The following is a 16,195-nucleotide window of genomic DNA, read 5'->3' on the forward strand; positions in this document are numbered from 1 at the left end:
TCAATAACAGGCATGCACTCATATCCAGTCAAACATCTTTAAGATCAGGGTTCAAGAGAAAGAAATAGAGAAAAAAGAAAGGCAAGCCGGAAGGAATGCCTGCTTGACCAGCTGCCAGGCACGGTTGGTGCCGGCACCGAAGATTATGTTTGCCATCACTCGCTCGCCTTCAACAAGGCCACCGCTGCTTGCTGGGCGCGCAACCCCCCAACCTCGCGCTTCAATCGGAAATTCTCCTTCTTCAGTCTCCCGACTTCTTCCAAGGCCGAAGACAGCTGCGATTTGAGCGCCTCCTCGACGTTTCCTGCTCGCGCGTCTTTGGCGATTTTGCTCAGCTCCGAGTTAAATCGGTCGTAGAGCGCCTCGTTTTCCGCGCTGGCCTCACGATACAACTCATCCAGCTTCTTGGCTCGTTTCTCGCTGACCACAAGCGACGATTCCAGGTCCTTTTCGATGGCAGCGGTCCGGCCTCTGAAGTCCCCGGAGAGAGTGTCAAACTTCAGCTCCAGGTTGCGAACACGAGACATTAGGGCGGTATTGGCGGTTGGGGAGAATGGTTCTTCGAGTGGCGTCGGGCTTTGTCCATCCTTGGCTATTGACGGCGTAAGCCTCATTGCTCGTAGCTCTTCACCGATGAGGTCTAATTCGTCCTTCAAGCCCAACTCTGCGACGCTTTGCGCTCTTTTCTCGCTATTGAGACGATCCCGAAGCTGTAACGAGTACCGGTCAGCAGTGCACCTTCAAAAATATAAAGATAAGTAGAAAAGAAGGTGCCTCACCTTCTGTGGACTTTGCAACCGCAGCTTTGGCGTCTTCTGGGAAGACGACGTGGGCTGCAAGCGTCTTGGGTCTGTGCCATTCACCTGGACCGGCCGCTCTTTCAAGCCGGGTGCCCGGGACGAAGGTATACTGGTCGCGCGGGACCTCCTCTTGGTCTCCTGCGTAGGCGATACGGACGTATCTCCCTTCTTCCGGGAAACGCGTTCTGTCTGCGGTAATTTTGGATCGATGTTTTCCTTGCGGCTGGGGGTGACTGGGCGGGTTGGGGACCGTCGAGACGGCGAGGCCAGCCGAGTGGGCGAGCCGGTCTTCGCTGGAGATGTGCTCCGAGCTGTAGAGCCTGATTCATGGCTGGTCTGCGGTCGTGCCTGCCCGGCAGGGGTCGTCGTTTCTGTGCGAGGCTGGTTGGAAATGGAGGATGGTGTCGCGGGTCGCTGCTCTTGACTTGATGATACAACAGAAGCCTCGGAAGATGCTGTGCCTGGTCGGAGGTCGGACAGAGAGCTCCTCCTCTTTCTACGCACCTTCACAATTCCATTTGTCGAGATGCCGCGAATGGAGGAGAGAGAGGGCGGCTTCTCTTGGGAACTGCCTGGTCGTCGAAGATGTTCCTGCGAGAGTGAGGAGCCAGGACGGTCGCGGGAGCCCGGTCGGAGGAGAGAGCCTAGCCCAGTATCGATATCGATCGATTTGGACCGAAGCAGCGAGCCCTTTGGTGTGCCAGGTTCCGAGTCTCCAGAACCCTTGGTTTTGCTTAGCGTCCTCAGGATTGACGAGACCTTGCTCTCGCTCTCAGTCTTCGAGTTCTCCCGATGCAGGCTGAACCCGAAGCGCTTCCTGAACGAGGACGCATTGGAGTTTATGGAACCCGCGGTTTGAGAGACGGGTTTTGTCTGGTCGCAGTTCAGCGTTCCTTCCAATGATGCACCACCTGGGATGTATTCGTCGAACAGATTATCAAATTCGTCCACCAGCCGGTCCAGAAGGGAGATGTGCTGCATCGGGTCTCCTTCGACCGTTAGGACCTCTGCAAAGGCCGCCGTCAAAGCACCCCGGTCGCCATCACTCCCCGAGGCATCAAGTAGTTCCGCCAGCAGCCGGATCAAGGAAGCGAGAGCGCGGCGATTCTGGGGGCTCATGTCCGCCAGGAACTTTCGAAAGTTCTCCTCAAAGTCCCGAGGGAACAGGGTGTCGAACTGAGTCTGAAGCGATTTCAACGAGGACGGGTCCAAGACTGGGCCCATATGTTCTCTCCAAGCGTTGGCCATGAATGTTTCAAAGGCCACAAAGAGTGTATCCACAGGCACCTCTGCCGCGGCTTGGATCTTCCCAGGATCTTCCAACAGGATGTTGTACAGTTCATTCACCGACGACCGATCAACATTGTCTCTTCCCCGGAGAGATCGTCCGACAATATTTCCACTGCGAGATTGCAAAGCGAGTGCATAAGCAGCAAACGTCTGCTCCAAGACGCTGAACGGGCTTTCCTGTCCTTTCGAAGGTGCAGCGCCTACAACAGAGATCTTGATCGGGCCCTCCTCTTTCCCCGGGAAGACCGAGGGTAGCGTGTTGGATCGCGACATATTGCCTCGGGGGGGCGGCATTTTCGGGAATTCGCCCAGCAATGTCGCCGAACTGGGCAGCTTTGAGCTGGTCGCATTGCCGTCCTTTGCCTGGTTCCCACCGAGAAGGCTGGATAGGAGTTTCGAGGGGGACGGGGGCCGAAACCCACGTGGGACCTTGAATTGGGACATGAGGTGACCAGCAAGATAACGCAGGATCTCGAAATTGGAGTGCACGACCGACTCCGTCATGGTGCGATTCCGAGGTCCATGCAGAGGCAGAAGAACGTTCAACACTACAACAGTCAGCGATCAGACCGGTAAGGCTGGTTTGGTGTACTTACGGCGCTTGGAGAGCACGGGAACGAAGCTATCCACCGTGACGATATCTGAGGAAGCGTTGCCAACTACTGACTCTATGTCCACTCGATATTGGTCTTCACCCGCCACGGACAACGACACGATCACCTCCACATCCGAGTTGCTCAGCGTTTGACTGCAGGTCGCCCTCGGAGTATCGAACACAACCCTTATCTTCGACGAACTGGCCCTCTTCTTGGCTTCCTCCGGCTCTTCCTCGAACACACAGGCCAGGATACCAAGGTTGCCAACAGTACCGGTGGGACTTCGCAGCGACCATTTGCCATTCTCCCGCTCGCTCTCGGAAAAGCGACCCTCGATCTTTGCTTTCACGATCTCCTCAATTATTCGGCTCGCGCGACCTTCATACATGGAAATTGGCTCTAAGGCGAGCAGGTCTACAGTGGTGTTCTGGTCTGGTCTCGACTTAGCGGATGTGGGGGCTAGAAACAGAATGCGTCCACACGTAGATTGCATGCACCGCACGGTGTGCAGGTCGTACACTTGCACCACTCGGAGCTCAGTCACGACCGGGGAGTTGGCCGCGGCATTGGCCGTCGCTGCAGCGTTATCCAAGTCAGCCAAGAGACCTCGTGCCGTCGTCCGACTCCCCAAAGCCTTCGCCAGCAAGACGAGGCAGTTTTTGTATATCAGCATAATCCCTGCGCTGGGCTCTGCGGTTGGTTCGTCGAGGTGGTACGGAGGGGACAGCTCGTTGAAATCAACGGCGGTGATCAGGCGGCCAGTGGGCAGGATGGTTGACGGCCATCCGTCCACCAACTCTTTCAGGCGTCGAAAGCTCTGGTCGTGGTTCGTCGAGGAAGAGTCGTCCAGCGAGCAAATATCCTTGACGACATCGCGCGCCTTCAGCAGTGGTCGCACGGCGGGATGGACCAAAGGGAGACTGCTTGTCATTGTGTCAATCAGGAGACTGTAGCGAGGAAGACGCTGCACGGGCTCCATGAGGAGAGAGCGCAGCTTTTGCTCCCCGGTCTCGTAGACACGCCGGGAGAAGCTCGAGTTTTTATCCCTCATGAACGAGTTGAGCGTCTGCGTGAAGCCGGTGTGGGCCCGCATATAATCGGCGTAAGGCTGCGAAAACCGGGGGAGCCATTCTAGAAGCGCGTTCGCAAATGCCACCGCACCAATCGCATCCTTTTCCTCCTTTGAGATTGATCGCTGTGACACAGACGACGGGAGTTGTGTATCCTCTGTAATATCATCGATCGCATCTTTCTCCGTCTCCTCGAGAATCTGCCGAATCACCTCCAGGAATCCCATGTTCACCTCCAAAATCTCATTCAAGCAGGGCGGAAAAAGCGTGGCCAGATCAGCTTCGTTGGGGCTGGTACTGGACGGGACCCGTGCCTGGGCCTTTAACCGGTACTCCTCCGCCACATTGCACACCAGGGTATAGAGCTTGTTCACATATCGTTCCTCCGTATCCACCAGCTCGCACATGGTCAGGCGAAGGGCCTGTTTCTGGCTTTTGGAGAAGAGCTTTGACTTGCTCACGTTGGTCGGCTGTGACGGGGCGCGCTTGAGTCGGGATGTTGGCAGAAACATCGGCGCTCCCAGCGATCGAACCAGCGCTGAATACCGTCCATATTGGAGATCAGGAGTATCATAAAAGTCCACATTACCATCCTGCACATCATCATCGTTATCGGGCTGGGGAGGCGGCTGGATCACGCCAACGGGGAGGACGACGTCGATATCGACCCACGGAACCCTGCGCTCTTGGAACGCCCCCCGCACATCGCGCACTATGTCCGCTGTCTGGTCGACCTTCGTCATGCGATTGGCGAGTTCCGCGGCGTGCATCTCATCGAAAAGCCTGGGAAGCTTCACGCCTGGCTTGCCGGCACGGGCGATGGCCTGCAGGCACTCCTTGGCGGGGTCGGACAGCTCTGCGAAGTACTTCAACATGCTGACCGCGAGACCTCGGCAGACCTCATCGCCTTGTTTGTCCCTGGGTAGATGGTTGACTGCGGCATACAAGGGGGCGGCGGGAGAGACGGTGATGCGCGGGTAACTTTGGAAGCCGGCGGGGGTCAAGATATGCGCCTGGATGCGCGAGCTGCTGACGGTGGCATTTGCTGTGGCGACGGGGCCGTAGAAGACAAAGACGGAGGAGAGGTAGGTGTCGGAGGCATGGTACAAGGAGAGCTGCTCCAGAGGCAGGTCCGACGGGGCGGTTGACACAGTCGCCATGATGGCGGGGGAAGGGAAGGACGTTATCGCATGCAACAAAAGAGTGGGAAGTACCGATCCGGTGGGGAAAGAGCGACGGGCGCCGTAATAAAGGATGGGGGAACTAGTGGCTGGCTAATCGGTGGAGCGATTAATAAGTGGAGGATCGAATAAGAACTCCAGATAGAGTCAACAACAGGGCAGGAAGACAAGGAAGACTCCAGGGAACGAATGAGGCCGTCAGTGACTGGTTCGAAGGACTGAGGCGAGAGAGCGGATGGAACATAATATTGGCCAAGTTGCACACGGTCCGATCGAGAAACGAAGGAGGGGATCCTCATACAGCGGAAGGGGGAAGCGAAGGAAGCCCCTCCATGGGAGGAAATTGGATGGTGAGATAAGAGAGGAAGAGAGGGGGTGAGAAAGGAAGAGATGAAGGAGGAGGAGGAGTAAGAAGAGAGATGGAGATCGGAGGGACGCGTTTGTCGGAGACAGGCGCAAGTAAGCAAGCAAGCAAGCAAGCAAGCTTTCGGTGGGGGGGAGGGGGGGAGGAAGATGGGAAGCGAGGTCGATGTTTATTATTTGGGGGGGGGGGGGGGGAATTAGATGCGTCAGGGCGTCGCTGTGGTGCAGAGACAGACAGTCAGTCAGTCAGTCAGAGTAAAAGACCAGACGGATTGACTGGCTGCAGGGGATTTGCAGCGTTAGCCTCGCATCAGCATCAGCCAAAGTGAAGGTTGACTCGCGAATTGCTCTTGCGCGGGGGAAAGGCCGCCAATCCGGTTTAGCCTCAGATCGGGTTATACTTACGGATGGAGCTGACCATGGATGGCATTTCGGTATGCAAATACAACCTCAGGGCACCGATGGAACCCAGCTCTTCTTCTATCTAACGATCCCGGACGAAATCTCCGTACCCAAGCATCCCAAGGAGAAGAATCGCCATCACCATCGCAATCACACCTCGACACGTGTAGCTGGTGGCCAACTGTCAACAATTATCCGAAGAAAAAGAAACCAGTCCAGAAGCAACGCTCAGACCAACCATCCAATGGGGCACTTTCCGACCGTAAGGGAGGCGCTAAGCGGCCCAGGAACTCAGGAATGATTTGTTTACATCCAGTCCTTTTTTTTTCTCTCTCGTTCTGGGGAGGAGGAGGACTTTCTGGGCGTTGAACCGGGCCACACCGCCTAGCCCAGGCAGGCCCCTCAACCATGGATCCAGGCCGGTCATCCTCCACTTCGGGGCACCTTTTGGGGCCTTCTTCAACATGATCATTATTCCTTTCTTCCGGGAATCCAGCTTGAAGTTGGGTCTGATCTGGCGGCTCAACCTTGAACACCATCCATGTTGCTGGGAGACCAGTTCGTTACTGAGTTACTTTAGTTACTACCAAGTACTGTACGGCTGTAGACCTCCGCGACCAAGTAAGGAATCGCTCGTAAACCCCGCAACTTTATCCTCACAATTCGCCGTTTGGGTATCAACCCTTGCATATAGAGGTCGTATGCCTCCCATGACCTCCTCATGAGGGGAGTAACCCACCGTAGGAAGGTTTGTCCCAGCACAGCTCCATCAATCTTGTACTGATTCTTTTTTTTTTTTTTCTGCCACTTCTCTCCTGGCCAGTCTATATTAATATTTAACACCGAGTGTCTGTCCCTGAATAAGAATCGGGGAGCGAAACTGAGGGACTGGCGCCCTAAACCCGATCGGGCAGGCAGGTCACCTCCGCCGCCCGCAGCGGCCAAAGAAGACCAGCTGTTGTGTTCCCGCTTCCTCCTCCTCCTCCTCCTCCTCCTCCTCGCCCCCTCTCTTCGTCTCTCCTTCTCTCGCTCCCCCAGTCAAAGAGGGCCATGATTTGAAATTGCTCCTGTGTCGGGCAATCCTTATCCTGCCGCTCCCCTTCTCCCCTCCCTCTACCGTCCGTCCACCATGTCCTCTACACCTCTGCCCATCGCGGTCGACCCGGTCGCGTTGGTGATAACGGAATGCATCACCGTCACCTCGGCCATGCGAAAGCATGCCCGCTGGGCTCATTCGTCCGTCTCCGCCATCCTGGGAGGCGGCGCGGTCTCCAGAGTCTACGACCGTGATACCTCTGCTCCTCCAAGCCCCCGGAATGGGGCCACGCCGCCCCGTCCGAGGTCGAGACTGTCCTCCGCCGATGAGGACCATGCCCTGGCGAATCGCTGGGGCTTGCGAGGCAAGAAGGGCAAGAGTATGCAAGATAACCCCCTGATTTCGGCCTTCACCCGGCTGCGGAGCGATCTGAAGGGCTGCAGAGATATCCGAACCTTCGATGCCCCGGCCTTGCTCCATCCGTTCCTCCAGGTCATTCGCTCCTCGTCTACCTCCGCCGCGATCACCTCCCTAGCCTTGGTGGCCCTGACCAAGTTCTTCGCCTACAACATCGTCAGTCGCGACTCCCCGCGACTCCCCATGGCCATGCAGCTCCTCTCCGCCGCGATTACCCATTGCCGCTTCGAAGCCAGCGACTCCGCCGCCGACGAAATCGTTTTGTTGCGCATCTTAAAATTGATGGAAGGGATGCTGTCTCGCCCCGAAGGCGAGCTCCTGGGAGACGAGAGTGTCTGTGAAATGATGGAAACCGGGTTAAGCATGTGCTGTCAGGTCCGCCTCTCGGAGGTTCTGCGGAGGTCTGCGGAGATGGCCATGGTCAACATGTGTCAGGTGATCTTCATGCGACTGTCGCACCTGGATGCCTCGCAGGTCGATGAGCCGGGGTTTGAGATCCGAACTCGCCCCGAGGTCGAACAAACAAACTTGAAGATGGATCCTTCCGTCGACGGAAATACCGTGACCTCACAACACCCGTCCGCCATGGGCTCAGATACCGGTGTAGCGGATCGGGACCGTGGCAGTCGAGATGGATCTCCCGAGCAAACGCTGAATGGAGGCGCTGTCGCCGCGCCTCCGAATCCCCAAGATGATACGGGGGACGAAGTGAAGCCCTACTCCATACCGTCCATTCGGGAGCTATTCCGGGTGCTGATTGACCTCCTGGACCCCCACAACGGACAGCACACAGAACCCATGAAGGTGATGGCGCTGAGGATCATCGATGTGGCCCTGGAGGTGGCGGGTCCTTCCATCGCCAAACACCCCAGTCTGGCTTCATTGGCGCAGGACGATCTCTGCCGCCATCTCTTCCAGCTGGTTCGATCGGAGAATATAGCGATCCTGACGGGCTCTCTTAGGGTCGCTGGTACTCTGCTCCTGACCTGTCGCCCTGCCCTGAAGCTACAGCAGGAGCTCTATCTGTCGTACCTAGTCGCCTGCCTCCACCCCAAGGTAGAAATTCCGAGGGAGCCAGGTATCAACCCGGCTCTTTACGATGGAGTACCGCAGGTGCCGAAGCTGGTGAAGCCTTCGCCGTCGCAATCTAGTAGTGGGAGATCCACCCCGATTCCAGTGAAGGATAGGCAAAAGCTCGGACTGGAAGGGGGCTCAAGGAAGCCGGAAACCCGGGAAGCCATGGTGGAGAGTATCGGCGTGCTGGCGCGCATCCCGAGCTTTATGGTGGAGCTTTTCATCAACTACGACTGCGACGTCGATCGAGCGGACCTGTGCGAGGACTTGATCGGCTTGCTTTCCCGCAGTGCTTTCCCCGACTCGGCTACTTGGAGCACAACCAATGTGCCTCCATTATGCTTGGATGCTCTTCTGGGTTTTGTCCAATTCATATATGATCGGCTGGATGATGAGCCTGTGCATGATGACTTCCCTTCAATCGAACAGCTCAGGAGCCAGCGCCGGAGAAAGAAAATCATCATCCATGCGGCCCAGAAATTCAACGAGGATCCCAAATCAGGAGTTGCCTACCTTGCCTCCCATGGCATTATCGAGAACCCGGACGATCCTGCTCTGGTAGCTCGGTTCTTGAAGGGAACGACGCGGTTGTCAAAGAAGGTTTTGGGCGAATTCCTGTCCAAACGCTCCAATGAACGACTTCTCGATGCATTCGTTGAACTTTTCGATTTCGCGGGCAAGAATATCGTCGATGCCCTCCGAGACTTGCTCGGCGCATTCCGCCTGCCGGGTGAATCCCCTCTGATCGAGCGGATTGTCACGACATTCACCGAAAAGTACATGCAGCAGGCCCAACCCACTAACATTGCGGACAAGGACGCTGTCTTTGTACTGACATACGCCATTATCATGCTTAACACGGAGCTTTATAACCCGAACATCAAATCCCAGAATCGCATGTCATGCACCGCGTTTTCAAGGAATCTGCGAGGTGTAAACGCAGGACAGGACTTTGCTCCCGAGTTCTTGCAGGAGATTTATGATTCGATCAAGCGCAACGAGATTATCTTGCCAGATGAGCATGACAACCAGCATGCATTCGACTTTGCTTGGCGAGAATTGCTGTTGAAGTCCTCATCGGCCGGGGAGCTGGTGGTTGGTGAAACCAATATCTACGATGCGGAGATGTTTGCGGCGACCTGGAAACCCGTTGTTGCGACTCTGTCATATGTGTTCATGTCAGCTTCCGATGATGCGGTATACTCTCGAGTGGTAACAGGATTTGATCAGTGTGCCCAAATTGCTGCCCGTGCCGGTTTGACGGAAGCCTTTGACCGCATTGTCTTCTGTCTGGCCTCGATCAGCACCCTTGCAACACCGAAGCCCCCCAGCACTGCTCTCAACACGGAGTTGCAAGCCGATAAGAAGAGCGTGATGGTGAGCGAACTGGCCGTGAAATTCGGACGCGACTTCAGGGCCCAACTGGCGGCGGTGGTCCTCTTCCGCGTGCTGGCCAATAATGAAGCTGCGATTCAGCAGAGCTGGACGCACGTTATTCGAATCCTCAGCAACTTGTTCATTAACTCTCTCATCCCTCCGCCTAATTCTGAGCTGAGCGCTGAGCTCGATGTTTCCCCTATCCCGCTCCAGACCCCGTCGCAGGTCGTAGACCGTGATGGACGAGGCGCAGAAACCGGACTGCTCTCCGCATTCACCTCATATCTCTCCAGCTATGCAGCCGATGAGCCTCCAGAGCCATCGGATGAGGAGTTGGACAACACACTGTGTACCGTGGACTGTATCACGGCGTGTTCCACTGACGATGTCCTGGCTAATATGAAGTAAGTTATGCGCCATCCCCTCTGCCTGCTTGCCTAACCGTCCATTAGATCTCTTCCGTTGAAGTCGGTGGCTATGGTCGTTGAGGCGTTATTGGCTCAGATGCCCGAAGAAAATGCTCCGGCGGTTATCGTTGTCAAAACCGAGCGGCCATCAACCGGTTCAAGGATGTCTGGCGGCAGGGCCGATGCTAATAAATCCAATTACGACCCCGGAATGCTGTATCTCTTGGAAATGGCCACCATTCTGACGCTTCGTGATGCGGAAACCCTGGAGACTCTCGGTGAGAGACTCCTGACCACCCTGCAAGCATTCATTCGGGATGCGAGAAACATCCACTCCTTGGCACTGTCACGGATCATCCACTATCTGCTTAACCTATTGCGGTTGAGTCATGTATGTCTACTCTCTTCGTTTCGTGTTCTGCGCTAATATCCATTAGGACCAGCCTTACATGCGGGTACCTGTGGTTCTTCATGGCATTTCTGGCTTCGATCAGGATATCTTGGAGAACGTTGCCATTCCGGTAGTCAAAAGCCTATCGCGATGCGTCTCTGGCCCTGCGCCGTTGCGTAACGAGATCACTGTTTCTCCTGACTTCTGGTCTATCTTGCAGAGACTGCACCAGCACAAGGAAGCTGCTCCGCTGGTGTTTGACCTGCTCCAAACCATTGTGGAGTCTGCCCCTCCTATAATTACTGCGGATAACTACGAATCTGCTGTTAGCCTTGCAAACGATTTCATCAGCGCCGGTAGTGTGGGCCACATCGATGAACGGCAGAGAGATGCACACGGGCGACGCGTCCGGGGTGCCAAACAGTCGAAGTCAAGGTATTTTCCCAATCATTCCATCGATTTTTCCATGCTGACAACCAGTAGCAGTGAAAACGAGGTGGTTTCACGTGGCGTGAAAGCCATTGGTTTCATCCTCTACCTAACCCGACGTGTCCCTGCCCTTATCAAGCAATCTCACCTCGAGGAAAGCGAAGGTATGCACGTAACTCCTGTGAACCGAGCTTGAGCTAATGTATTTTCCAGCCTGGTCCGCGTACTGGTCCCCTATCTTCCAATGCTTGACTGGGCAATGCATCAACCCCTGCCGAGACATCCGTCACCAGGCAATTTCGGCACTGCAACGCACACTTCTGTCCCTCGAGATCAGCTCCACAGACGACCAGGAGTGGTCGGCCATTTTCGACCAGGTCCTCTTCCCTCTCATCCTCCGGCTGCTGAAGCCCGAGGTCTACCACTCCGACCCCGTGGGAATGGGCGAGACCCGAGTGCAGGTTGCCATCCTGGTCTGCAAGATCTTCCTGCGCTATCTCGACCAGCTTCCGAACCGCGAAGGATTGCTCGATCTGTGGCTCAAGATTCTCGATATCCTCGACCGGATGATGAACAGCGGCCAAGGAGACAGTCTGGTACGTCCCCGTCCCCACTTTATACTCCCAATGTGACCCCAGATCTAACCCCCAACAGGAAGAAGCCATCCCCGAAAGTCTCAAAAACATCCTCCTCGTCATGGCCGATGGAGGCTACCTGGTCCCGCCCTCTCAAGACCCGAGCAAGGAACAAACCTGGACGGAAACCAAGAAACGCCTCGATAGATTCCTCCCCGACCTCTTCAACGAGATCTTCCCGGACGTTCCTGCCGTCCCGGACGAGAAATTCGCCCCCGCATCCCCTGATTCCTCCTCCGTCCCTGCTACCGAACCCACAGGCGAGGCCAGCGCGGAGCCTCAACCAGCCACGTCCGAAGAACATCCCACCCCCGCTGAACCCGAGCCAACAGCCGAAGCTGAACCCGCACCCGCGGCTGAAGACAACGCCAGCAATCCCTAAACATCCACCCATCCACCCATCCATCCATCTCACAGGAAGGAAAGAAAGACACCGCTTCCATATCTTCCTTTCCATCTTCGTCTCCGATGACTTGATTTATCTTACCTTATTTTACTTTATCTTATTTCCCCTCAAGCATTTATAGCGTGGGTAGTTTGCTTGCTGTATTGCCTCCCTTCCCTTTCTCTCTGCTTCCCACTTCTGCTTCTGATTCTTCTGCCTGTGTGCTCTAAATACCTGTATTGTATTTGTAAATATTTCCATCGATGCACGCTGTTTCATCATCATCATCTTCTTCTTCTTCTTCTTCTTCTTCTTCTTCTTTTTTCTTATTATTCTATTATCCTAGAGGGCGGGCATACCATCCATCCATACTATCTATACCTATCAAGACCGAGATCAAGATCAAGACTATGTATGTAATGCTTTTTGTGTATGTGTTATTATTATTATTATTGTTGTTGTTGTTGCTGTTGTTGTAATTGTACCCTAGTTATTTTATTGTCGTGCTGGTTGTTTATAAATGGGGTTGGGTTGGGTTGGGTTTGTGTTTGTGTTTGATGCAGGTATTTTGGAGTGAGTGAAAGAGAGAGGGAGGGAGGGAGGGAGGTAGGGAAGGGAATAGTGATTGATACATACACACATACATACATATACACGTACACATACATTACTTTACGCTCTACATCCAGAAACCCCGAAATCCAGGAATAAGAAAGACCATCAAATCCAACAACCACCCCCCCAAAAAAATCTTATATTGGACTTCATCGACTCCATCTATACAGAAGCGCGCGGGCAGACAAACGCCAAAACAACAGCAACAGCAACAGCAACAGCAACAGCAACAGCAGCAGCAGCATCAAAGCAACAGTGGTGGCAGTAGCAGCAATAACAGCAATAACAAGTCAAAAAAGAGGTATCCATGATATTGCAGTCATTGGGGAAAGAATTTGATTCGAATTGATGGGCAGGTGCATGCACACTCACTGTCTCACACTCACTCACATACACTCACGCACACACACTCGGATACGCTCACACAGGCACAGTGGTTGGTTGGTGAAACAGAAACAAAGGAGACAGAGGGTTGTGGAATGTAGAGTAGAGTAGAGTAGAGTAGAGTAGAGTAGTACAGGAAGGGTTAGGGGGAGGGTGGGTTTGTCTGGATTGTTGAATTGCTTGATTGCTTCATTGTGGTCTGAGAGGTTGTCACTGTCACCGTCTGGCGCAGTCTCAGACTGAGACGCGGATGATGTTGTATGGAGATCGATCCGGAGAGGAAATGTGTTCAGGAAAGACGGAAGGAAGGAGTGAGTAAGTGACATTCGACCATTGGGATGCGGGGGTTAGTTGATTGATTGACATGGAGAAGGTGGATGTGGATGTGGATGTGGGTATTGCAATATCCAAAGGTATGAGTAAAACCACCTAATCGGCATCCATATCGTCATCGAGGTCGATGGCATCCGGGTTGACGGGGGCAGCAGCGGAGGCAGGCTGCTCCTGGCCGGCCGGGGGCGGGCGGTTGCCGCCTTCAGGGCCGGTGCTGGCGGCGACAAAGCCGACGGGGGCACGCGCCTGGCGCTCCAACGCGGCCATGGCATCGGCGCGCTCGGCGGCGGCGTCCTGGGCTTCTGGCTCTTCGCCGTCCTGGGCCCGTTGTTGTTGAGTGCGGGCGATGGCTTGGGAGGCGATGAAGTTGACATCGGTGCTGGTTTGAAGGGTTAGCCATGCGCCTGTGGGGTTTGGTTATCAAGGGAAGGAGGGAGGGGGTACATACTTGTACTGTGCTTGAACGCTGCGCTTGACACGGAGCATTTCCTTGAAGGTGTCCTCGTTTCCGTGCTGGACCTCGAAGGCCTCCCATTTCTGCCAGAAGACGGCATTGGTGCGCGGGTCGCAGAACTGAGAGGCGTGGCCGTAGATCGCACGGGCGCGGTCGATTTCTCCCAGGCGGCGTTCCATTTCCGCGAACTTGAGGCACATTTCCTTGGCTTCTTGGTCGGGGAGGGCGGCGATGGCCCTTTCGTAGATGGGTCTCGTCGAGGTCAGTCCGAAGTTGGAGGCCGACTTGGTGATGTAGAATTCGAACATCTCGAATCTGTCTTCGTCGGAGACGGCGCGAGTCGCGCGCTCGTAGATTCGCATGGCATGCCTGGCCAGACCGCGTTCCTCTTCCAGGTTGCCGTACATCAGATAGAGCGGCTTGGCGAACTTGGGAGGGCATCCATCCAGGGCCTGCTCGAACAGGTCCCGTAGTCTCTCGATGCCGATCTTGCGGTCGACGGCCTTGGTCAGATAAAGGTTCCAAAGCTCGAATGCAACCGGGTAGCTGAACAGGTCGAGTCCTCGTTCGTACACCTTGAAAGACTCCTCGAAGTACTTTTTCTCCTCCAGGAGATTGGCGTAGTTGACGACGGTTTGGGGCGTCGCGATGCGCAGCTCGAAGATCCGTTCGTACACGTTCTTGGTCTCCTCGATGGAAGAGACACTCTCGACCAGATCAACGTAGAAACTCCACAACTTCCAGCTCTTGTGAACGCGCTGCTGAGGCGAGAGGTCCTCATCGAAGTAATCCACCGTCGATCTCTTCGGTGCCTGTGTTGCCTTCGCCATGATTTCCACTGCCTGGTCGAAGTTCTCGCTGCGGAGTTCCATCTCCGCCCACTCACACCATGTCTCGGCCAACTCGACGACAGACTTCAATGGAACCTTGACAGCCTTCTCGAAAATGACTCTAGCCGTGTCCAAATCGCCACCGTTTTCGTAGAACTTGGCGTAGTTGATCCAGAGCTCGGAGAACTTGCCGTGCGCTTTCTTGGGGTGTATAGCCGCGATAGCAGCGGTGTAAGTCTGAACGACCTCGTGCTTGTTATCACCCCAGAGGGCAACTCTCTTCTCCCACTCGATGACATTGTTAGGGTTCTGTCGAAGAAGAACATCGTTGACAAGGAACGGGCGTCGGTCCATGAGCTGTTCGAAGCGCAGCATTCGCAGATCGAGGTCGAAGTCGGCCTCTTCGTCGCTCTGCCCTTTGTCGGTCCGGGCAGCCGCCGACTCCATCAGGCTTCCGATAATGGACTCCTCGAATTCGACGTACGAGTCGAAGATCAGGGTAAAGTCGCGAACCGTCATAACCGTCGTGATACCCTCCTCGTACACATCGCGGGCCTTCTCGAAATTGCCTCTCCTGATCCAGTAAGTCGCCAAGCCAGCCCAGAGCTTGCCCCTCTGGTCGGCAAACCGATCGATACCGCTGCGCAAGATCGCGTCGACGTCAATTCCAACCTGGGGACCGGTCTCGATCTTCTTCGCCTTTGAGACCAACAGGTCCACCATTTCCGTCCACAGCTGGAAGTTACTCTTTCCCTCCTTCGACTGGAATCGCGGGTTGTCGAGAATATCCATATACTTCTTCACGGCGTCCGTGTACTGGCCCATTTCGACCAGCAGATGGATGTATTCCTCGGCATTCTCAGGGTGAATCTGCATGTAACGGGCCCAGATCTTCACGGCCGTCGGGCCAGATGCGGAACGGGCGAAGGCCTTGTAGAGCTTCCAGACCCGGTTGTGTTGCGCGATGGGCAGGGCTCGCAGGGCACGATCGAAGGTCCGTCGAGTCTGTGTGACCAGCGGCTGCTGGAGCATGAAGGCGAGGTACATCTCCCATATCCGAGGCATCTTGTTGAGCAGTACAAGAGCACGCTCAAACAGCGCGTTCACTTTCTGATACTCGGCCCGATAGACGGTCGCGTTGCGGCCCTTGAGATGTTTTGTTCGAAACTCGAGGTACTACATTGGTTAGCTGGATTCGGATACCGCCCGTGTGACAAGGGTCTGAAAATGAGGGGTTTCAAAGAAAATGGGGAGGGGGAAGAAAAAAAGAAAATTCCGTACCATCTTCCACAACTTGTATGATCTGGGGAGCTCTCTACAGGCACGCTCCATGACCTGCGTAAGGATTGATTAGCATATGAATGGAATACGACAGATAAATGGCCGAGGTGAATATAAAACGTACAAAAGCCTGCTCGTAGAGAGTTCCCTGTTGCTGTTTGTATTCGATATAGGCCAGCCATGGCTTGACACTGCCGGGATTGCGGAGGAGATCCTGTTCGTACACGGTATCCTGATCGGCCTGTCATTCGCATTCGCATTCGCGCGGTTAGCCTGGCCTTGTCTCGACGCTTGACGCTCAATGCCAGCCCCCCACTTACAATCAGGTAGAGATCCGGCCCTGAGGCCGACGTTCGGTCCATTTGAGCGTGTTGCCGGAGGGATCTCGGGGGCAGGATTGTCCCTGGCATTGCGCCACTCAGTCGAGCGGGACCGACTCACACGG

At 55.1% G+C, this 16,195-nt stretch overlaps 3 protein-coding genes across 3 annotated transcripts; 1 reads left to right on the forward strand and 2 right to left on the reverse strand.

The window, feature by feature from the left end:
* Positions 1–155: 155 nt before the first annotated feature.
* Positions 156–4,916, reverse strand: BO70DRAFT_290239 (putative Rho guanyl nucleotide exchange factor; the record flags this gene model as incomplete). The annotated part of the gene is made up of 3 exons (XM_025539338.1): positions 156–710; positions 780–2,638; positions 2,687–4,916. 3 exons carry the CDS (start codon positions 4,914–4,916, stop codon positions 156–158), a joined length of 4,644 nt encoding a protein of 1,547 aa, XP_025400271.1.
* Positions 4,917–6,826: 1,910 nt separating this feature from the next.
* BO70DRAFT_313282 (Sec7 domain protein) lies at positions 6,827–12,260 on the forward strand. Its single transcript, XM_025540240.1, has 6 exons — positions 6,827–10,010; positions 10,059–10,404; positions 10,451–10,839; positions 10,888–10,997; positions 11,047–11,429; positions 11,488–12,260. Exons 1-6 carry the CDS (start codon positions 6,832–6,834, stop codon positions 11,848–11,850), a joined length of 4,770 nt encoding a protein of 1,589 aa, XP_025400272.1. The 5' UTR covers positions 6,827–6,831; the 3' UTR covers positions 11,851–12,260.
* A 1,021-nt stretch (positions 12,261–13,281) lies between these two features.
* BO70DRAFT_370487 (mRNA splicing protein SYF1) lies at positions 13,282–16,160 on the reverse strand (the record flags this gene model as incomplete). Its single annotated transcript, XM_025544739.1, has 5 exons — positions 13,282–13,564; positions 13,634–15,645; positions 15,751–15,804; positions 15,875–15,991; positions 16,071–16,160. The coding sequence occupies 5 exons, from the start codon at positions 16,158–16,160 to the stop codon at positions 13,282–13,284; spliced, it is 2,556 nt and encodes an 851-aa protein (XP_025400273.1).
* Between the last annotated feature and the right edge of the window lie 35 nt (positions 16,161–16,195).

This window comes from Aspergillus heteromorphus (genome assembly GCF_003184545.1).
Source record: "Aspergillus heteromorphus CBS 117.55 chromosome Unknown BO70scaffold_9, whole genome shotgun sequence".
Lineage (NCBI taxonomy): Eukaryota > Fungi > Ascomycota > Eurotiomycetes > Eurotiales > Aspergillaceae > Aspergillus > Aspergillus heteromorphus.

What these genes read in the sequence shown, in the direction of transcription:
- BO70DRAFT_313282 (XM_025540240.1), top strand. Translation starts at nt 6,832, where the DNA reads ATGTCCTCTACACCTCTGCCCATCGCGGTCGACCCGGTCGCGTTGGTG. An exon ending in ACCTATTGCGGTTGAGTCAT is followed by an intron (nt 10,405 to 10,450) that starts GTATGTCTACTC and finishes AATATCCATTAG; the next exon opens with GACCAGCCTTACATGCGGGT. An exon ending in TCACCTCGAGGAAAGCGAAG is followed by an intron (nt 10,998 to 11,046) that starts GTATGCACGTAA and finishes TGTATTTTCCAG; the next exon opens with CCTGGTCCGCGTACTGGTCC.